We start from the raw sequence: 23,522 nt of genomic DNA on the forward strand, positions 1-23,522 counted from the left end.
GTTAGGTATGTTCCTAGTGGCCTATGATCTTCATAGTTTGACAGCTAACATGGAGGTGGACAAATATATTGCCTGGGAAGATGGTATCAAAATTGAAAATAGGGCTAGAAAGTTGGATTAGGGGGTGCCAAGTGGTGGTACACCTGGTTAAGCACTCACCTCATAGTGCCTGAGGATCTGGGTTCAATCCCCTGGTCTCCCATCTGTAGGGGAAAGCTTCATGAGTGCTCAAGCAGGACTGCAGATATCTCTCTGTCTCTCTCCCTATCTTTGTCTCCTGTCCTGTTTCAGTTTCTCTCTCTGTCTTTATCCAATAATAAATAAATAAAAAGATTAAAAAAATAAAATATAATAAACTTACATTTTTAAGAAAGTTGGATTAGGGCAGAGAGTGGCTTCGAAACTTGAAGAAAATCTATGAATAAAATGAACTATTTACCCCATCAACCTGACTTAGGGCCCATATATATTCATATTTAACACAGGACCCTGTGTAACCTCTGTCAGTCTGAGATTGCAGTTCATGGTCACAGCTGAGAGCATTCTAGGCTGCGCTCATATCAGGACCAGTCTTCCAGGAGTGGCAGGGTTGAACCTTCATTTTAAATAATTGCCTCTGCCACTCTGTGATGCTGGATAAATTACCTGATTTTTTAGACTCTAGTCTAAAGTATATTACTTAGAGATACTAATACCTACATCAGGGTAATGAGGATTAAAGTTTATTTATTTATTTTACTTGTGATTAATGGTAGGTTACAAGATTGTAAGATTACAGTGTATAGTTCCACATCACGCCCACCACCAGAGTTCTGCATCCTTACCCTCCTACCTCCTAAAGATAACCACTATAGTTCTCACAAGTCTTAGAAACAGTTTGCTTGCTTCTGAGGATTAAAGTTAATTATTTTAATAACACCAAGTACGATGTTGGGTTCAACCTTACTTAATAAATGGTTGTGATACTGCTGCTGTTCATCTTCCACCAGCTCCACTCCTTTATTTTCATTTTTTTTAAAAATTTGTTTTTATTACTAGAGTACTGTTCAGCTCTTGCTTGTGGTGGTGCTGAGGATTGAACCTGGGACCTTGGTATGAAAGTCTTTTCCCCTTACTACCCTGCTGTCCTAAGGGTGCTGTTTTCTGTTATGAAAGTTGTGTATAGTTTACCTTTGGTCTATAGAGGTCTGTGTCAGAGGTAAGAAGTAAGAAGTAAGAAGTAAGAAGAAGAGGTAAGAAGTAAAAAGGCTCTGTTTTCTTGTCCTCTCCTTAACACCTACCTCAGGCATTTTCCATGCATGCTCTTCACTCAGACGTTTAAGACTTGAGAGGCAGGTTTGAGTTTGTCTTATGTACACTGGTCACTATCCTCGCCCACCATGAATCGAGGTGCTCCCTGGTCTTCTGCACGGCTTGCAGTTTTTCTCACAAGCACCCATAGAGGGAAAGACCCTGAATGTGAGTGCAGACTGTACAGGGCTCAGGGACTGTACACTGACACCATACGTCACCATACCAGTGTAGCCCCACACTTAGCCTGCTGTCATTTGTTGGAAATGGTAGATGCTTCCTTCCTGCCTGCTTATATAGCATCCTCAGCTTCTTCTACTCTCCTACCCTGGAGACAGTCCTTGGTGTCCCCATCTCTCTCTCTCTTTTTTTTTTTTTAATTGCTACCATGGTATTGCTTGCGCTTGGTGCCTACACTACGAATCCACTGTTTCCAGCAGCCATTTCTTTTCTTTCTTTCTTTCTTTCCTTTCTAAATTTTATTTGATAGGACAGAGAGAAATTGAGAGGATAGGGAGTTAGAGAAAGTGAGAGAAAGATAGACACATGCAGACCTGCTTTACCACTCCTGAAGCAGCCCCCCTGCAGGTGGGCAATGGGGGCTCAAACCCAGACCCTTGTATTTGGTAATATGTGTGTTTAACCAGGTGCCCCCATCTCTTTAGGGGAGCCTGGCCCTGCTTGAATTTCAGAATACTGGGTTGCCTTCAGCAAATTCTGATGGACTCAAGAAAAGTTCTGATTTTGCAGCTTATTTTCTTATTACTGTTAATATGAAAGCAACTCTCAACCGCCTGCATCCTAGGCAGAAGCATACTTGACCAGTGGGCATTAGCATAACATGTTATAATACAAAATTCATTAGCAAGATTTCAGATTCCACATTGCAACTAATCTTGAATAGCCAGTCACTTTTCTTTCTTTTTCCCCTTACAGATGTATTTTCTTCATTTCACAGGAGGTAGGTAGGTGGGTAGGAAGGAATATGAGGGGGCTGGGCGGTAGTGCGTTGGGATAAGTGCACACGGCATGATGCACAAGGACCAGTGTAAGGATCCTGGTTCAAGCCCCCTGCTCCCCACCTCCAAAGGGATCGCTTCACAAGTGTTGAAGGACATCTGCAGGTGTCTATCTTTCTTTCCTCTCTCTGTCTCCCCCTCCTCTCAATTTTTTCTCTGTCCTATCCAACAACAACAGCAACAGTCACAACAACAATAACAACAAGGGCAACAAAAAATGGAAAGAAAATGGCCTCTAGAAGTAGTGGATTCATAGTTCAGGCCCTGAGCCCCAGTGATAACCCTGGAGGCAAAACAAACAAATAAACAAACAAACAATATTAACAAGTACCTGAAGGGGATATTAAAATATTTCTCCCTTCCTTTACTCATTCCATATCTCTATGAATTAAAAAATGTGTCATTCAACCCCACCAATGTGTCCTGGAGCCCCACTTCCCCAGAGCCCTGCCCCACTAGGGAAAGAGAGAGGCAGGCTGGGAGTATGGATCTACCTGCCAACGCCCATGTTCAGCGGGGAAGCAATTACAGAAGCCAGACCTTCAACTTTCTGTATCCCACAATGACCCTGGGTCCATACTCCCAGAGGGCTAGAGAATAGGAAAGCTGTCAGGGGAGGGGATGGGATACGGAGATCTGGTGGTGGGAACTGTGCGAAGTTGTACCCCTCTTACCCTATGGTTGTGTTTCTTTTTTATAAATAAAAAATTTTTAAAAAGTCATTATTTTTCAACCAGAATAACATGTGACAGTAGATAACTGCAGAAGCATATCTGAGAGTCTAGGTGGTATCTTCTTTTTTTTAAAAAAAAAAATTTATTTATTCCCTTTTGTTGCCCTTGTTGCTTTTATTGTTGTAGTTATTATTGTGGTTGTTCTTGATGTCGTTGTTCTTGGGTAGGACAGATAGAAATGGAGAAAGGAGGGGAAGACAGAGAGCGGGAGATAAAGATAGACACCTGCAGACCTGCTTCACCACCTGTGAAGCGATTCCCCTGCATGTGGGGAGCCGGGGACTTAAACCGGGATCTTTATGCTAGTCCTTGAACTTTACACCATGTCTGCTTAACCCGCTGTGCTATCGCCTGATTGACTCTAGGTGGTATCTTCTAAAGCAGACACTCAAGGTGTAACAGTATCACTCTTCTCAGGAAGTTTGCCTTTTTTTCATTCATAAAACCATGCTACTAGAACTAGGTCTATTAAAATGATTATTGCTGTGAATTGAGGACCTTGTGCATGCATGATATGATTGTGTATCTTTTCTAGTTATGTTTGTTTGTTTGTTTATTTTTGAGATACTCAGGATATGTGAGACAGAGTTCTACCCATTTTAGTTCTTGGTGCTGTCCATGTGTTCCCATGTGGTGCTAGTGGCATGAAAGGTATATGTTTCATCACTGACCCATCTCCCGGGTCCCTGTTTTTACTTTAACTTGGTTATTATTTTTCAAAATTTTCATTTGTAATTTCTAGCAGGCTATATTATATCTCACATAAACACGATCTCTGGGGACCTCAATAATATTCAAGCATCTAGAGAAACCAATAAGGTAGTTTAAAATATTTATTTTTGGGGGGAGTCAGGCGTTAATGCAGTGGGTTAAGCATACGTGGCGCAAAGCACAAGAACGGTGGAAGGATCCTGGTTCGAGCCCCCGGCTCCTCACCTGCAGGGGAGTCACTTCACAGGTGGTGAAGCAGGTCTGCAGGTGTCTATCTTTCTCTCCCCCTCTCTGCCTTCCCTTCCTCTCTCCATTTCTCTCTGTCCTATCCAATAATAATTAATTAATAACAACAATAACAACAATAATAACAAGGGCAATAAAAATGGGAGAAAAAAATATCCTCTAGGAGTAGTGGATTTACAGTGCCTGCACTGAGTCCTAGCAATAACCCTGGAGGCCAGAAGAAAAAAAAAAAAGAACTGAAAAAAATTTATTTTTTTATTCATTGGGGGGGGGGCATGTAGCCAAAGCATTGCTCAGGCATATTCAGTACTGAGAATCAAGCCTAGGACCTCAGGCTTGTGAGTCCTGAGCTATCTCCCTGGTCTTTATGGTACTCTTTAATTATCTCAGTATTTATTCTTTTTGAAAACTGTTTTCCACATTGTTCTGAATTTTAATAGATTTATTTCCTCATTTCTTTATTTAATCCATATACACTGTGTGTCTCAGAGAGTGATGGTGCCCTCCTCACAGAAAAAGGACACTGCTGTGATTATTTCTCTTTCATTTTTTTTTCTACCAGGGTTATTGCTGGGACTTGGTGATTGTACTACAAATCCACTGCTCCTGGCAGCCATTTTATCCATCTTTTCTTTCTTTCTATTTTCACTTGACAGGAAAGAGAGAAATTGAGAGGGAAGAGGTGATAGAAAGGGGGAGAGGGCAGAGGTAGATAGCATAATGGTTATGCAAATAGACTCTCATGCCTGAGGCTCCAAAGACCTAGGTTCAATCCCCTGCACCACCATAAGCCAGAGCTGAGCTGTGCTCTGGTAAAAATAAATAAATAAAATAAAAAGTAAAATATTAAAAAAAAGGTGGGGGGAAGAAAGACACCTGCAGATCTTCTCTACTCATGAAGCATTCCCCTTGCAGATGGGTGGGAGGACTCGAACTCTGGTCTTTGCACATGATGGTATGTGTACTTAACTGGTGTGTCACTGCCCAGCCCCTCTTTTAAACAATGTTTTGATTATTTCTTTTTAATTAGCAAGCCCAGAAGCTGGACTATTTCCTTCCTGACCTCAAACACTCAGTCCTGCTTGTGCACAACATGATTATTGAAAATGGTCTTAGGAATATAGTGTGCCAAGAAGGTATCCTGGAGTTAATTATTCTTCTGCACCGTCTCCTTATAAATTGGCTCTCTTCACAAGCCAGGAAATGTTGAGGAGGCCAGACAGTAACCCACCCAATTGAGTGCATGGACCTCAGTTGGAGACCCTGATCCCCATCTGAAGGGGGGGGAAGAGCTTCATGAGCCGCGAAGCAGGTCTGCAGTACCTTTCTCCCTCTATCCTTCCCTTCCCTCTCAGTTTCTCTCTAACTTATCAAATAAAATAGAAGGTGGGAAAATGGCCTCCAGGAGCAGCAGATTCGTAGTGCCAGCAATGAACTCCAGTGGCAATAAGTAAATAAAGTGGAGAATAACTTTAGCTAGCTGTTGTTTCCATGCTAAAGGCAGTCACACATTTAAACTGGAGTTCTGTACGCGTAGAGGAAAATGTCGCTTATCACTACTGCAACTTCTCTGGCTATTTCCCAGGTCATTCTTGCTGTTGAATGCTAATAGCTAGTGACTTTGGAAGGAAAGTCCACCCTTAATTAGAGGTTATACATTAACAAAAATGGCATATTACTATGATAGGGTAATGCCTTCTGGGCTTTAGGTCTTTGACTCAAGACATTATTCAGATATGTTTAAATGGTGCATGAGAATTTGACAATGTCTTCATGTAAGAACTTTGACCTCCCCTTCCCTCTTCCTGCTTTCATCCATGGGAACATGGAGTTTAGAACAGCATGAGTTCAGTGCAGTGGTCTGTCAACATTTCCACTTACAGATCCCTATTTTCAGGAGTCTACACTATGACTATAAAATGTCCTTTGCTTTCATTTGGACTCTGAGGTCTCCTCTGATGGGGATTGAATTTACAAAACCAGAGACAATATTTTTGCAGTCTCTTTTGGTTTGGTGTTTGATAGTTACTAGATTAAAACTCTAAAATATGAAAGACTTATCCTTTCTATAGCATTGGGGCACATGCCAGGATCTCTTGACTTCTGCTTTCATATTGTATTGTGGACTCTGAATGGATGCCGTGTTCAGCTCTAGTATGTGATATCTAGAATATAACTATTAGGCAAAATTTATTGGTGCTATTCTATTAATATCCCCCAGCTAAAAGGGTAACTTATTTTCTGGAGATACATACTTTCAGACAAGTGAATTTAGTGACTCAAATTCTGTCTTTTGTAAAACAGGGAGGGATCTAATTACTTACCCTTGTCTCCTTTTCATACTTTCATTAAACATTTCAATCACATAGGGAATAGTAGGAGTAGATAGCCAACTATTGTTCATGTGATAATATTATTTATGCTAGGCCAACTGTTATACCTTTTTTGTAATTAAATACTTGGAGATTATGACCTTTAGAGATTTCTCGTATCTAGGTTAATATCTCATGGTCAGGTTCCACAACAGATGTCTACCCTAAAGTTATGCAGAGCTCTAAAATTAAGAATGTACTGTTGCAAGACTAATGTATTGCTTAATTGAGTTGCTATTAGCAAAGACTCTTTTGGAGTTGATTTGACAGAAGGTGTATTTTGGATCATTTGTCTCCATCTATGAAGCTAAGGTTTATTTACAACATAAGTATGTTTACTTTATGTTCTGCAAAATGTTGTTGCATGTGTTACTTTGTTCCATTCTCAGAGAGAGATGAATTTAGCCAGACCCGATGTTATTCTTCCTCCTCCCTAGATGCAAAAACAGTCCTAGGTCTGTTGTGACTTGTTGCAAACCACAGTTCGTGAATTAATCCTGGACCCACATTTTCTGATTCCCAGAATGATAGCTGCTTGTCCATAGTACCATTTGCTCTTTGTTGACAGTGACAAGCTTGAAAAGCAGACTTGTACTTTTTTATTTTTGTTTTCTTCTTCTGCCCCCCCAACCCTGAATAATTTACTGACTTATATAACTTGAATAATTTACTGATTCACTAGGGAATCCAAGTAGTGAGAGTGCTTGTGGCCTCATGAACCAGTTGGGCCCTTTCAATATGATGAAGAGACTGGGCTGGGAGGAGCGCTCAGGGATGAAGAGGGAATCCTGTGGTCCCTGCACACCTGTGGCACTGCAGAGAGATAAGTAAAAACGGAAGAGAAAATCATTCAGATGAAACCCCAAGGAGATTCGTGGCTTAAACAGCATTTGGTACAGGAGGTATCGCTAAAAATCCGCTAAACAACATCCAGATGTCACCACAAAAGAATATTTCCTTCTGGACAAAGACCCACAGTACAGATGAGAACTACTTAGTCACTAGAATTAAAAGTAATAGAAAAATATGGGGAATTGGAATTTAACCAGGTAACTGGGATGTTCTAGGCATTTGTGGGAAATAAGTCCTCTATTAAATTGGGACAAATTGTCCCTTTAAACATGCCCCATTTCTTTATTAAATTTCTTTGCCTTTTGTTCAGCAATAGTAGCTGAAAGTTTTGTTGTTTTTTTTTTTTGCTTAAACATGCCCTTTTTCTTTTACTATTTGGAGTTGTTGCTTTAAGTACGTCGTTCATTCTCAAGGGTTTTATTTCTTCAAAGGAAGCTGTGCTCTGATGCATCCACCACTCCCAGCTATTTCAGGGCTAGCATATTTTAGGTTATGGATAATAACAGATATAAGCAGGACTCTAAATTTAAATGTTTAGTCTTGTTTAGGTACTGCTGAATCTGTGTCTCAGCCTTGTCTTGTGACTTTAGCTTCTGGCTTTTCTCCTAAAAACAAACTGATTGGTTCACATGACAGTGGATGCAGTTTGTAGAAATCATAAATAAAATTAACTTGTGTGGAACCGAGCATTTCAACAAGTTAGGTGTGAGTTATTCTTTGTGCTCTTTATATTCTTTTGGTTCACAAACTTGGAAAGAAACTGGTGCTTCTAATAAAATCTCTTTACACTCAAGGTTTCTGAATAGGCTGTGGAGGAGTTGGTACCAGTCGCTCTTATTTCGTGGATGCCCATTTGGAGCCAGAACCAGAAGGTGCAGTGCTTGGCACACTGCATTTCAGGATGCTGCAGGAAAGCATGATGCTGTATACATGCTGCCATCTATGTTTGTGTGAGCCCTATGGCCTCTGCTACTGTTTGGCACCATCAAGAGGAACAAGCTTGCATTGTTATTATTGCTCAGATGTCTAAAAGTACCTTTGCTTCAGTTGGGGATGCCATGTTTCCATAGCAACAGCCTTCTGTTGTGGCAGGGTGCCTAGAAGTCTCTGAAGAAGGGCCCTTCCCTAACTAGAGGCTACTTACTTCTAGGTATCTCTCTGTCTTCATTGCTGGCTTCCTTGTGATTAGGGCTTCTCATCTGTGGTGGCCCTTAGCAGTGCTTTTGTTCTCTTGAGAAGTCCCTTCTTCGATTTTTCTGATGATTCTACCATTCTTCATTCATTGGTATCATTTTTGTCTTCCAGCTAATTTGTTTCTTACCACATATGCTCTTTAAAGACTTAATTTCCATCTAGTGATTTATTTACTTATTTATTGATTTTTACCAGATTACTGCTCAGCTCTGGCTTATGGTGGTGCCAGACATTGAGCTTGGGATGTCTGGCTGCTTCAGCATGCAAGTCTATTGTGTAAATCATTGTGCTATTTCCCCTAGCCCTATCTACTGATCTTTTTCTCTCGGTAACTCACACAGTCTATCTAGTTTGCATTTTTTATGAAAGGGAGAAAGGCCAAAGCACTGACTCTACTTGATGTCCTTGTTTGTTTTTCCCCTGGGACCTTGCACCTGCACCACAATTCCACTGCTCCTCTGCAGAGTCTTTTTTTTTCCAAGAGCGCTGCTCAGCTCTGGCTTATAGTGGTATGGAGGATAGAACCTGGGACTTTGGAACCTCAAGCATGAGAGTCTCTTTGCATAACCACTCTCCTGTCTCCCCCCTTGCTTTTTACTAATGCAGTGTATTGCTTTAACAAACACTAGGAAGGACAGCCAGGGAGGTATCTCAGTGCATGCTGTTCATACATGAGTTCCCAGGTTTGACCCCCAGCATCACATATGATGGAGCAGTGCTCTGGTTGCTCTCAGTCTCTCTCTCATCAAATAAGCAAATAGATCTTTGAGAAAGCAATAGGAAAGAAACGAACAGGTGTAAAATAAAGTTGGACAGAAGAGATGATAATAGTAAACTTGAATATTTTTTTTTGTGTGTGTATAATTGGCTTTCCACATAGGAGATCCACTTCTCCCTGGAAGACTTTTTCTTTTAGATAGAGAAAGAGAGAGAGTGAGATAGAGATAGGAGAAACACTTCAGTACCACCCCACTCTCTGTGGAGCTTCACCTGGTGTTACCCATGGTACTCCCATGTGGTGTCGGGGCTCAAACCCTGGCTGGCCCTTGCACATGGTAAGGCGTGTGCTCCACCAGCTGACCTGTTTTTCCAGAGACTAGTCTGAAGCCTACGAGTCCTTTTGAAAATGAGCATCCTTTTTGTCCCTTCTGCAAGTGGTAGCAAATGCAATCTTGCTTTTAAAATCTCTTAAGATTAAGATTGGGGTGCTGGGTGGGTGGTGGTGCACCTGGTTGAGTATATATGTTACAATTCAAAAGGACCTGGGTTCAAGCCCTTGGTTCCCACCTGCAGGGGGAAAACTTCAAGTGGTGAAGCAGTGCTGCAGGTATCTCTCTCCCTCTCCATTTCCTCCTTCCCTCTCAATTTCTGGCTGTCTCTGTCTAATAAATAAGTAAAGATAACAAAAACAACAGCAAAATAGATTGGCTGTGGGCTCACAGTATAAAGGCAGTATAATTCTCCAATAGAGTAAACTGTAGAAGTAGATACCCTGGAACCACAGGGGTTATTTCTCAAGGCATTTCCATCGGCTCAGACCTCGTCTGTCTACATGGGTGGCAAACAACAGTTCTTCTAAAAAAAAAAAATGTATATATATATATATATATATATATATGTATGTGTATGTGTATGTGTATGTATATGTGTATGTATATGTATACGTATATTTCTTCCTAAAGGTAGAAGAAGAAGAAAGCAGCAATTCTGTGCCAGGATCCATGCTGCTTATCTTCTGCCCACATGACTTAGTGTTGCATTGGTAGCCTGTTCAGAGTCTGCTCTAGGAGGCAAGGAAAATGAAGAATAATGGTTACAGTTAATGATGCACAAAATACAAAGACAGTGTAATTGGATTTGCCAAGTCTTTTAGGCAAGCCCAGTAGGTTGCTTTGCATTTCCCTGTGGTAGAATTTGATTTTCTTTTTTTTTTTTAATTTTTTAAATTTATTTATTAATGAGAGGGATAGGAGGAGAGAGAGAGAGAAAGAACCAGACATTATTCTTGTACATGTGCTGCTGGGGATTGAACTTGGGACCTCATAGCTTGAGAGCCCAACACTTTATCCATTGCACCACCTCCCAGACCACGAATTTGATTTTCTTTATTTTTTTAAAAAAAATTAAAAAATATTTATTTTCCCTTTTGTTGCCCTTTTTAAAATTGTTGTTGTAGTTATTATTGTTGTTGTTGTTGATGTCATCCTTGTTAGATAAGACAGAGAGAAATGAAGAGAGGAGGGGAAGACGGGGGAGAGAAAGACAGACACCTGCAGACCTGTTTCACCAACTCTAAAGAATCGACTCCCCTGCAGGTGGGGAGCCGGGGGCTTGAACTGGAATCCTTATGCCAGTCCTTGCGCTTTGCGCCACCTGCGCTTAACCTGCTGTGCTACCCCCCAACTCCCCAGAATTTGATTTTCTAACAAGGTCCACAACATTGACTGCTTCCTAATAACATCCTTGAATGCAAGTTATATTCATGCTCTAGTGCTCAGTTCAGAAATTCCACTAAAGGTAGATTAAAAGCAGACATTTGGGGCTGGGTGTTGGCTCACCCGGTAGAGTGCCTAAGTCACCAGGCGCAAGGGCATGGGTTTAAGCCCTCGCTCCCTCCTACAGGAGGGAAGCTTTACAAGCGGTGAATCAGCTTTGCAGGTGACTCTCTCTCCTCTGTCTCCCTTATCCCTCTTGATTTTCTCTGTCTCTGTAAAGGAAATATATAAGTAAGTAAATCAATAGAACATTTAAAAAAAGAAGTAGCCATTTTTCTTGGTGGTAATTAATTCTGTTTTTAATCCCCACACAATTTAGAACAGAAAAATGGCCACATTTTATGTTGAAGAGTGTTGAGGGACAGTGCCAGAATCTTTCTCTCAGCATATCTTTTGATTAGCCAGGTAGTGGAGGTATTTTAGATAAAAAAAAAAAAATAATAACACTCAACTTTTGTAGAGGTCTTGTGATTTCTCCCAGTTTCAAAACTCTTTTTCTCTTCTAGGTGACCATTAGAGATTAGCAATCAAACATTCAGTGTGTGTTGACAATGTAAATGCCTCAGGAAAACTTTTTTTCCTTCTGGAAAATGAATTATATTAAATTTCTTCAACTTTAGTGTATTGTTATAACAAGCAAAAGCATTCCAGCCTGAAAGAATCTGGCAGACAGTTTATCTTCCTTAAAGACAGTGAAACGTAAGATTGTGTGAGTCTTATTGTTTGCTGGAAGAAAACAGAGGAGCCTTCAACTGAGACAGTTCTGGAAAGAGGCCAGACTAAGAGTAAGGGAGAGGTAGAAACAGAAATCCTTTCTCTGAGAAGTGGTTATAAAGGCCTCCCTAAACTTTCGATCAATGTAGAGAACTTGGCTCTTTTGAGGCTTCCCCCCTTATCTCCCTTAACGTGAAAGGCAAATGTCTTAGGGTGTTTGGTTAAAAGGTCGGTTTTAATCCTATCTGAGCATGACTACAGTAGGTATGAATTTGAAAAGAGCATTTTATGTAGTATGTGCTACTCTGATTGATATAATTTTAGAATACTCTGACCCATTTGGTAAGTTCTGAAGTTGTGACTACCTTCAGAAGAACTGCTTAGACTTACTTCCTTCTCTCTTTTCTCCCAAGCCAAACACTCAGTGAGTCAGCTCTCACACCCTCTGTGCACACTTTAATCATGTTTCAAGGTTCTTTGTTCTTATTCATTAGCCTAGCTCTTTGCTTTCCTATATTACAAGTTCCATGAGCACAGAAATTAGGTTTTATTGTACTTTAATCTCTGCATCTCCAATGGGGCTTTTAAAAAATAACAGAGATTAGAACTGGTCCGAGTTCCTGAGGAACATGATTTAAAAAAAAATGATTTTGGGGAGTTGGGTTGGTAGCACAGTGGGTTAAGCGTACGTGGCACAAAGTGCTAGGAACAGCGTAAGGATCCTGGTTCAAGCCCTTCATGGGAGTGGCTTCACAGGCGGTGAAGCAGGTCTGCAGGTGTCTTATCTTTCTCTCCCCCTCTGTCTTCCCCTCCTCTCTCCATTTCTCTCTGTCCTATCTAACAACGACATCAATAACAACAATAATAGTAACAACTACAACAACAAGGGCAACAAAAGGGAAAATAAATAAATATTAAAAAATTAAAAAATTATTTTGTTGGCCGGGGAAGCGGCTCAGCAGTAGAGCCCAGGATGTGCATGTGTAAGACTCGAGTTGGAACCCTCGCACCTCTGCTGTGAAGCTCTGCTTCTCTCTTAGAAATAAATAAGTAATCTGTAATGGTAACTTTGTAGTTACCTCAGAATGAAAAAAAATATGGTCTGCTATTTAAAATATTTGTAATAATATAAATACATTTATTACGAGAGAGTTTTTGGAAGATGAGTTTTTTTGTTTTTTGTTACCATCAGGGTTACTCTGGGGCTCAGTGGCAGCACTTTGAATCCACTGCTGCTGCTGCTGCTGCTGCTGCCGCTGCTGCTTCCTATTTTTTCCCTCCTCTTCTTCTTCCTCCTTCTCCTTCTTTTTTAAATTTCTTTATTGAGGTTTACAGTCAACAGTAAAATACAATAGTTTATACATGTGTAACATTTCTCAGTTTTCCACATTTCCATTCACCCCCCACTAGGTCTTCCTCTGCCATCAAGTTCCAGAACCTGAACCCATCCCCCAGCCCCCACCCCCACCCCCACCCCAGTGTCTTTCACTTTGGTGCAATACACCAACTCCAGTCCAAGTTCTGCTTTGTGTTTTCCCTTCTGTTCCTGGCTTTTAACTTCTGTCTGAGTGGGATCATCCCATATTCATCTTCTTTCTGGCTGATCTCACTTAACATGATTCCTTCAAGCTCCATCCAAGATGAGGTAAAGAAGGTGAATTTACCATTTTAAATAGCTGAATAGTATTCCATTGTGTGTCTAGACCATTAGTACTTAGTCACTCATTTGTTGTTGGACACCTAGATTGCTTCCAGGTTTTGGCTATTACAAATTGTGCTGCTATGAACATAGGTATATACGAATCTTTTTTGGATGGGTATGTTTGGGTCCTTGGGATATCCCTAGGAGAGGAATTGCAGGGTCATAGGGTAGGTCCACTTCTAGCCTTCTGAGAGTTCTCCAGACGGCTCTCCACAGGGGTTGGGCTAGGTTACATTCCCGCCAGCAGTGTAGGAGGGTTCCTTTGTCCCCACAGCCTCTCCAGCATTTGTTGCTGTTACCTTTTCTGATGTATGTATGACATTCTCACAGGAGTGAAGTGGTATCTCCTTATTGTCTTTATTTGCATTTCTCTGACAATGACTAGGAACATTTTTTTTTCATATGTTTCTTGGCCTTTTGGATCTCTTCTATGGTGAATAGTCTGTTCATGTTCTCTCTCCACTTTTGGATGGGGTCATTTGTTTTCTTGTTGCTGAGTTTGGTAAACTCTTTATATATTTTAATTATTAGACTCTTATCTGATGTATAGCATGTAAAGATTGTCTCCCATTCTGTAAGGGGTCTCTTTGTTTAGGTGTTTTGTTTTTTTTTTCTGTGCAAAAACTTTTAATTTGATGTAGTCCCATTTATTTGTTTTTAAATTAATCTTCTTTCTAACTGGGTTCATATCATTGAAGATGCTTTTAATATTTAGATGGAAAAGAGTTCTGCCAATATTTTCCTCTAAGTATTTGATAGTTTCTGGTCTAACATTCATGTCTTTGATCTATTTGGAATTTACTTTTATGTTTGGTGAAATATAGTGGTTCAGTTTCATTCTTCTGCATGTTTCAACCCAATTTTTCCAACATCATTTGCTGAAGAGAATCTCTTTCCCCCATTTAATAATCTGGGAACCTTTATCAAAGATTAGCTGTCCATAGGTGTATGAGCTTACTTCTGGGCTCTCGATTCTATTTCCACTTGTCATTGTGTCTATGTTTCAGTACCAAGCAGTTTTGATGACAATATAATACAATTTGAGATATAATACAATTTGAGATCTGGGAGTGTGATGCCTCCAGTTCTGTTCTTTCTTCTCAAGATTGCTTTGGAAATTCTAGGTATTTTCTGGTTCCAGTTAAACATTTGTAGCATTTGTTCTGTTCTCCAAAAAATTAGGTGGGATCTTGATGGGGATAGCATTAAATTTGTAGATGGCTCTGGGTAGTATATTCATTTTGATGATGTTAATTCTCCCAACCCATGAACATGGAATATCTTTCCACTTCTTTGTGTCTTTTTCAATTTCCTTGAGGAGTGACTCATAATTTTCAATATACAGGTCTTTCACTTCTTTTGTTAAGTTTATTTGTACATATTTTATTGTTTTTTGTTGCTGTAGTAAAAGGGATTGACTTCTGGATTTCTTCTTTTGCTAACTTAGTGTTTGCATAGAGGAATGCCACTGACTTTTGTATGTTAATTTTGTAGCCTGACACCTTATTATATTGCTTGATAATTTCCAAGAGCTTCCTGCTGGATTCTTTAGGTTTTTCTATGTATACTATCATATCATCTGCAAATAATGAGTTGGACTTCTTCTCTTCCAATCTGTATCCCTTTAATTCCTTGCTCCTGCCTGATTGCTATGGCAAGAACTTCCGACAGTATGTTGAATAGTAATGGTGATAGTGGGCATCCCTGTCTAGTATCTGACCTGAGAGGGAATGCTTCCAGTTTTTTACCATTGAGTATGATGTTGGCTGTAGGTTTGCTATATATAGACTCCACTATCTTCAGGAATTTTCCATCTATTCCCATTTTTTGTTGTATTTTGATCATAAAGGGATGTTGGATTTTGTCAGTCTTTCTCTTCATTTATTGATATAACCATGTGTTTTTTTCCCTGCCTTTTTTGATGTGGTGGGTCACGTTGATTGATTTACATATATTAAATCAACCTTGCATCTCTGGGATAAACCTCACTTGGTCATAATGAACAATCTTTAAAAAAATTTTTTTCTATTTATTATTGGACAGAGACAAAGAGGGGCAGGGAAGATAGAGAGGGAAAGAGACAGAGAGACACCTGCAGACCTGCTTCACCACCTATGAAGCTTCCTCCTACAGATGGGGACCAGTGACTTGAACCTGGGTCCTTATATACTGTAGTGTGTGCGTTTAACCTGGTGCACCACAACCTGGCTCCATGAACAATCTTTTTAATATACTGCTGTATCCGTTTGGCTAGATTTTTGTTCAGTATTTTAATATCTATGTTCATCAGAGATACTGGCTTGTAGTTTTCTTTTTTTATTGTGTCCCTGTCTGCTTTTGGTATCAGGGTGATGTTGGCTTAGGCGCTGGCTTCATGAGTGGTGAAGCAGGGTTGCAGGTTTCTGTCTTTCTCACTCTCTATCTCTCTCTTCCCTATTCTTTCTGTCTCTATCCAATAACAAATGACAAATAAAAAAAGAATTCTCTGTCTTGTTTTATTATTTTTTTTAAGAATTTATTTATTCATGAGAGACATAGGAGGAGAGAGAGAAATAACCAGACTTCACTCTGGTACATGTGCTGCTGGGGATTGAACTAGGGACCTCATGGTTGAGAGTCCAGTGCTTTATCCACTATGCCACCTCCTGGACCACTCTTGTTTTATTTTTTTTTCTATTTTATTGTGTTGCTGGTGATTGAACTTGGGACCTCAGAGCTTCAGGCATGAGATACCATAACTATTATGCTAACCCCCCCCCCCCCCCATGTATCTTGGTTTTAAGGAGGTGAGTATTAGAAATGAGGAAGGCAGTTGTTCTGTAGAGTGAGGAGGTAGAATGAGTAGGCATAGATTCACTCAGAGAATGGCTTAGGATAGGAAGTGGTAGAAGGGGCAGGTCTAGAGGCTGAATTTGCTAGGGAAAGACACAGTCAGAGGAGAACAGTATATGTGTGTCAGTACGTAGGTGTACAGATGCAATTGCTCAGATCATTCACAGTTCTGAAAATAAGTGCACCTTTTTATACCTCTTAAGTCACCAAGTCTTTCCAGCAACCCTGGAAGTAGGTGCCATTTTCAGTATTCTGCAGATGATGGAACTGATGGCCAGGAAGATTGTACAGCCAGAGTGACACCTAGAAGCAGGCGCAGCCTCCGCCATTTGGCTGGAACACGGAGGGCTTTCTTGCTGTACCGCAGCTATGAGCTAAATCCTGGAATGAGAAAGGGAGGTCGGGAGGGTTGATAAGCAAGGCAGCCTTTGGGGGTGGAATGGGATTGAGAGGTGTGACCCCACTTCAGCCCCTTTTCGCTTTTGGTTGTTTCCTGTTGGCCAGGTAAAATCTCCAAAGTTATCAATTTGCAACTGTGGTTGTTGTTGTTGTGGTCAGGTGTCGGGCTGCACCGTGGAGAAGAGAGAGGAAGTCCAGAGCAAGTGGGGTACACAAATCTTTATTATAGGATGGGGGGTGGCTCAGGCCACGTGGAGTCAGCCGACAATGGCCATCCCCACTACCTGACCACAGGGCGAGAGAAGGGAGAGAGATCTGAGAGAGAGCCAAAGGAGCCGAGAGAGAGGGAGGGGGGGGGGGCCGAGAGCCCAGAGAGAGCAAGGGGGGGGGTGAGGGGGCTTTTATTGGGTGACAACCAGGGGTGCTGTGTGGGGCCAGGATTGGTTGAAGGGGGCACTGCTAGGTTTTCGGGGGCGTGGTAAAACCTGGGGGCGGAGACTGCATCAGAATAATTCCTCAGCGTCAGTAGTAATGACAGCTATTGTTTCAAGACCAGTTTTAAACATGTTTCATTCATTCATTCACTCATTCATTCAGGTAGAGACAGAGAGAAATTGAGAGGGAAAGGGAAGGTGGAGAGGGAAAGAGAAAGACACCTGCAGCACTGCCTCACTGTTCCTAAGCTTTCTCTTTGCAGGTGGGGACCAGGAGGTTGAACCTGGGTGCTTACACAGTATTTGCGCACACTACCAGGTGGGTCACTGCCTGGTCCCTACAAGACTAGCTCTCTGTGATTAAAATGCCTGTGTCCAAGCAACAGAAGTTGCAGGGATAGCAGTTCCCGTGCACTCAAGCCTTTGCAGAGAGAAACAGTGACTGACGGGAGTAAGTGCACGCTGACCCTGTGCTTCAGTGTGAGGTGTTGTGAGCAGCTGAGGTGATGCTGTTGTCTTAGCAACGAGATTCTGGACACTAATTTTACAAACCATAATGTAGCCACATTCAACAGAGTCCTTGTCCCTGTGTGTGAAAGTCCTGTAAATCCCAGAGGTAGACGAAGAGGAAAAAAAAAGCTGTGTTCAGGATTAAGAGCAGGAACTATAGAATAAGATACATTTTTTGCAGAGCCTGGGAAACCTTGGAAGAAAAGAGAGATACAATTCCTACCTCCAACAAGGAAGGAATTTCCTACAATGGAAGCCAACCTAAATATGCTTTAGAGGATGATCAAGCAAAAATGAAAATAAACTATTAGTTCAATCTAGAGGTAGCATTTCTTTCTTTCTTTTTAAGTATATTTTTATTTCCTGTATTATCTTTATTTATTGGATTGAGACAGCCAGAAATCAAGATTGAAGGGAGTGACAGAGAGGGAGGAGGGAGACAGAGACACCTGCAGCATTGCTTCACCACGTGTAAAGCTTTTCTCTGCAGGTAGGGACTGGGGACTCGAACCTGCATCCTTGCACATTGTAACATGTGTTTTCAACCAGGTGCACCACCACCTGAGCCCAAAAGGTAGTTTTTCTGATGGGTACAGAGGTTCTAACAGTTCTATTTGGTCTTTTATTATTCTCTCTTCATCTAAATTTTATATTTATTTACTTATTTTAATGGGAGCACTAGTCATCTCTGGTTTATGATTGTGCTGGGGATTGAATGTGGGACCTTGGACTCTTAGACATGAAACGTTTTTTCCATAACCGTTGTGCCATCTCCCCAGCCAAACCTTCATTTCAGCTTTGCATCCTCAGGGGACCTGGCTCTTTCTCTGTGAGGTAAAGATAGCACACACAGCTCAAGGACTCCACTGGCTTTACTACATTTGTGAGGCCCAGTTAGAACAGGACATTATTAAATCCATTCTTAAAGGTGCTTTGATGGAGTGAGGCGTGATTTCTCTGGACTGCTGCATCTTTTTAAGTCCATGCATTGTACATGTGCGTGGCTGCAGTGCCCTCACGATTCATTCCCTGACTGACACTTCCCCGCTTTTTGGAGAATCTCCTGTGGGTTGTAATGCCCCCAGTGTGTGGCCTGCACCTCTCTAGGCTTTTGTTTCAGTGGGAACACTTGGCTCACTACTAGCTCTGTATGTCCCTTCCTAACTTCACCTCAGTGGTTTCTACAGGGCACACTCACTGGAAATGCCAAAGTCCCCTCCGCAATTGTGGTGTTTGAAGACATAATCTTGTAGAACTCTAAAATTCACAGCTTTCCCTACTCCCAATTTAGAGCCACTTCTGTCTTTCTCTGGACTTGCAAGACTACCACACACATGTACACATGCCTGCATTCACACAGAGGCGTGCATGTCTTTTATTTGTTGTCATTTTTATGTTTAGCAATCACTGAGATCAAAGGAACTGATGTAGTTTTTATTTTATTTTATTTTTAACTAATAAATTCACTATATCTTTAAATTTTTTAAAAATTATTTTTACTTATTTATTGGATAAAGACAGCCAGAAGTTGAGAGGAAGGGGGAGCTAGAGAGATAGAGAGAAAGCTACAGTGCCACTTCATACTTCTTGACAAGCTTTCCCAGTGTAGGTGGGGACCTGGGGATTGAACCTGCATCCTTGTGCATTGTGACACATGCACTCACCCACCACCAAGACCTCTTTACTTTGTAATGTAATGCTTGGTAAATGAACCTAAGGCCTCATGCGTGCATCATACTGATAAGCTGTCTCAAAATATTTTCTGGGGGACAGGAGACACCAGAATGGTGCTCTACAGTTCAAGGTCTTCCCTGGTCTCTGTTCTTGGTGCTCCTGTGTAGTTCTGGGGATTGAACCCAGGTCCTTGCACGTGGTAAGACTGGACTGTATCTGCTGAACTATCTCCTGTGTCTAAGAAATAGTTTAGTTTAAAAAAAAATTAAGTTTAGGGCAGGGGTAGATAGCATAATGGTTATGCAAAGAGATTCTCATGCCTGAGGCTCCAAAGTCCCAGGTTCAATCCCCTGCACCACCATGAGCCGGAGCTGAGCAGTGCTCTGGTGTTGCTGTGTCCTTCTCTCTCTACATCTCTCTCAAAAATAAAATAAAATAAAAATACTTAAAAAAAATTAAGTTTAGAAAAAAAATTCATGCAAACGTGTGAAAATTCTGTGTATTTGTCTGTTTTCTTCTTTTTAAAAATGTATTATCTTTATTTATTTATTGGATAGAGACCCCCAAAAATCGAGAGGGAAAGGGGAGATAGAAAGAGAAAGAGACACCTGCAGCCCTGCTTCACCACTTGCAAAGCTTTCCCTCTGTAGATGGGGACCGAGGGCTTGAACCCAGGACATTGTGCATTGTAACATGTGTGCCCAACCAGGTGCACCACAGCCTGGCCCCAGTATTTGTCTTTCTTTAAATGCTAGACTCTTTACCTGTCTCTACTACTTTAATTTAGTAAAATTGCTCGTATAAATAACAGTGAACCAAGAAGGACTTATTCACTTTTACTCCATTTCAGTATAGAGACTCATGCTGTCCTGCATTGTTTCTTGTTTTTCATTTATTTCTCTTATTCTAGGCACTTGAAGAGGCCCAGAAAGCTATTCAGCAGCTCTTTGGCAAAATCAAAGATATCAAAGACAAAGCAGAAAAATCAGAGCAAATGGTAAATTTAGGTTTCTTCCTACTTTTTTTCCCCCTTTGTCCAATCATCCTTGCCTTGGGGTCCTTTCTTACTTGCTGCCAACCATAACAACCTCTGAAGCAAGCCCTGTGAGAACATTCCGGATCAGCCTAGGAGGAGCTGCAGACATGGCAGTGACTCACCATCCCCACTGCCCTACATTTGCAGTCTTGTTTTTAAAGAGGAAAACATTTCTTCTCCCCCCCCCCCCCCCCCAGAGCTTCCCACTCACTCTGGATTCCTTTCTTTAGCATTTGTTTATAATGCATATTTTTTTCTGGTGTAAGCTGTGTAACTTGGTATTACATGAGAACTGGTTCTGGACCTGGGAGATGTGATGCACATTGATGGTTTTGATTAAGTCCTTCCTTTACAAATTCATGTTCTGTGGTGATGTTTTCAGAAGGCCTCTCTTCTGACCAAGAATCCAGCCTCATGTGTTCTTCTCTGTAGGAGGCATTATGAAATGCTGGCTCCTGAGCTTAGATTCTCACTGAATTCCAGTTTGTGTAAAATGTGAAAACAGAGGCACACCTGGTTGTGTGCACAGGTTACAGTGTACAAGAACCTGGGTTCAAGTCCCCAGCCCCCACCTGCAGGAGGGAAGCTCTGTGAGAGATGGAAGTAGTTGCAGTTGTCTCTCTCCCTCTGACCCTCTTTATCTCCCTCTTCCCTCTCAATTTCTCTGTGTCCAAAAGTAAATTAATAAAAATATTTTCTTAAATGTGAACTATTAACAGTAATAATAATAATACCTGAGCAGCCTGAACTCAACAATCAGGAGACCTAGATTCCTCACTCATGGAGATCTTATGATTCCAGTCTGCTGGTCTGGACTGTAGCCCCTTTTCCAAGTGAGGCAATGTAATGGCAGTTAGAATAGGTGGTTACAGAAGTTATTGAATGTTTTGTTTTAAAGCAGTTTGCTTCCCTGAGTAGTACTTTGCTGAGCAGTACTTTGCTAAAGTGAAGAAATAGACCAAGGAGAGAAATGCTGTTTGGTGAACTCTTGCCATGTGCCAAGCACCATGCTAGTCTCACTGTATAAGTGATCTCATTTAGGCTTCATGACGACCTTATGACTACACCTTCTTATCTTACTATTTATTTATTTATTTATTTATTTATTTATTTATTGCCACCAGGAAATGTATTTATTTATTTGGCTCAGTGCTGGCACCATGAATCTATTGCACCTGGCAGCCAGTCCACCACTGCCCCCTTTTTTCCTTTCTGTTTTGTTAAATAGGACAGAGAGCAATTGAAGGGTAGGAGAGGTGGAAAGGGAGAAGGAGACACCTGTAGACCTGCTTCATCGCTGTCGAAGCGCCCCCCTCTGCAGGTGGGATGGGGGCCTGAATGGGTCCTTGTGTATGGAAAAGTGTGCACGCAACTGGGTGTGCCCACACATAGCCCCTTCTATATTATTATTATTATTATTTTGGCCTCCTGGGTTATCACTGGGACTCAGTGCCTGCACTATGAATCCACTACGCCTGGAGGACATATTTTCCCTTTTTGTTGCCCTTGTTGTTTATCACTGTTGCTGTCATTATTATTGTTGTTGTTGTTGGATGGGACAGAGAGAAATGGAGAGAGAAGTGGAAGACAGAGGGGGAGAGAAAGATAGACACCTGCAGACCTGCTTCACCGCCTGTGAAGTGACCCCCGTATGGGTGGGGAGCCGGGGTGGAGGGGCTTGAACTGGGATCCTTATACCGGTCCTTGTGCTTCATGCCATGTGCACTTAACCCGATGCGCTACTGCCCCATCTCCTATCTTATTATTTTTATGACCACTGCATAGATGAGGAAATTAAGACCCAGCAAGGCTGAGCACCTTAGGTGGGGCACAGAGCTGTTAAGTGAAAGCTGGTATCCAACTCCAGAGCTGCCTGGAGTATAAAACCTGCCTTGTCATGCTCCGTCCTCTTGGGAATACATGTAGCTAACAATTAAGGTAATGTCACTGCAGGCGTTCTGTTTGCAGAGTAGTCTCCTCTGAGTTTGACCTTAACATCCCTGGCATGAGCTGCCATTAAGCATTTTGTTTAGAGAATAATAAGCAGTTCATTTTGTCTGGAGAGACATAGGCTATGTGAGGTTCAGAGGTGGGAGGTGTCGGGTCAGAAAGCACCTGGTGCTAACACAGAGCAGTGAGACCCATGGGAGGAGTAGGAAGGGGCAGGTTCTTGAGGTGAGAGCTGTCAGCTTGAGTGACCCATCTCCGGTGCAGAGAAGAGCCCTAGATTCTGTGGCTTTTTAATAACTATTAGTACTGGAGCTGAGGAACCAAGAAAGAGACTTACGGATTTTAGTTTCTTTTCTTTCTTTCTTTCTTTCTTTCTTTCTTTCTTTCTTTCTTTCTTTCTTTCTTTCTTTTCTTTTCTTTCTTTCTTTCTTTCTTTCTTTCTTCCTTTCTTCCTTTTTTCCTTTCTTCCTTTCTTCCTTTCTTCCTTTCTTCCTCTTCCTCTTCCTCTTCTTCTTCTGGATTTTAGTTTCTTTTATTTCTTTCTTCTTCTTCTTCTTCTTCTTCTTCTTCTTCTTCTTCTTCTTCTCCTTCTCCTTCTCCTTCTCCTTCTCCTTCTCCCTCTTCTTCCTCTTCTTCTTCTTCTTCTTCCTCCTCCTCCTCCTCTCCTTCTTCTCCTTCTTCTTCTTCTTCTTCTTCTTCTTCTTCTTCTTCTTCTGGATTTTAGTTTCTTTTATTTCTTTCTTCTTCTTCTTCTTCTTCTTCTTCTTCTTCTTCTTCTTCTTCTTCTTCTTCTCCTTCTCCTTCTCCTTCTCCCTCTCCCTCTCCCTCTCCCTCTCCCTCTCCCTCTCCCTTTCCCTCTCCCTCTCCCTCTCCTTCTCCTTCTTCTTCTTCCTCTTCTCCTCCCCCCTCCCCCCTCCTCCTTCTTTTTTTTTTTTACTGGAACAGAGAGAAATTGAGAGAGAAGGAGGAGACAGAAAGAAACAGACACGTGCAGCACTGTTTCACAGCTCAGGAAACTCCTGGGCCTTGAACCTTGGTCTTGTGCATGGTAATGTGTGTACTCTACCAGATGCACCACTATCTAGACCCAGTGTTTTTTGTTGTTGTTGTTGTTTTTGTTGTTGTTTTTGTTTTTGAGTAGGAAAAAGGTTTATGATTTCTGTATTGGAAGTAGAGGATCAGAGTATAGGGCCAAATTTTTACATCTAATTTATTATACCATTCCTGATCTTGTTTTCACACAGAGTTACTCAGCGAAAAGTGGTCACAAGTCCTTCATCTTTCACTCCCTACAATAGATAAAAAGATGTTTTGACAGGCAGAGGGAAAGTCCCCATGAAAGAAGTTCTTTGCTGGTA

General features: G+C 41.4%; 1 protein-coding gene across 6 annotated transcripts in view; it reads left to right on the forward strand.

The window, feature by feature from the left end:
- The window catches only part of VPS53 (VPS53 subunit of GARP complex), a 190,585-nt gene that overhangs the window by 44,416 nt on the left and 122,647 nt on the right, over positions 1-23,522 (forward strand). For 2 of the 6 annotated variants that reach the window (XM_060204106.1, XM_060204105.1), the window contains exon 5: positions 20,089-20,175. The exons of 3 other annotated variants lie outside the window; for them this stretch is intronic. In XM_060204106.1, coding sequence (XP_060060089.1) covers positions 20,089-20,175 — 87 coding nt within the window. Of the gene's footprint in view, positions 1-17,188; positions 17,314-20,088; positions 20,176-23,522 lie in introns of those variants that run through there. One more of the 6 variants, XM_060204110.1, reaches the window with a different exon arrangement.

The sequence above is a fragment of the Erinaceus europaeus genome, chromosome 12, assembly GCF_950295315.1.
Source record: "Erinaceus europaeus chromosome 12, mEriEur2.1, whole genome shotgun sequence".
Lineage (NCBI taxonomy): Eukaryota > Metazoa > Chordata > Mammalia > Eulipotyphla > Erinaceidae > Erinaceus > Erinaceus europaeus.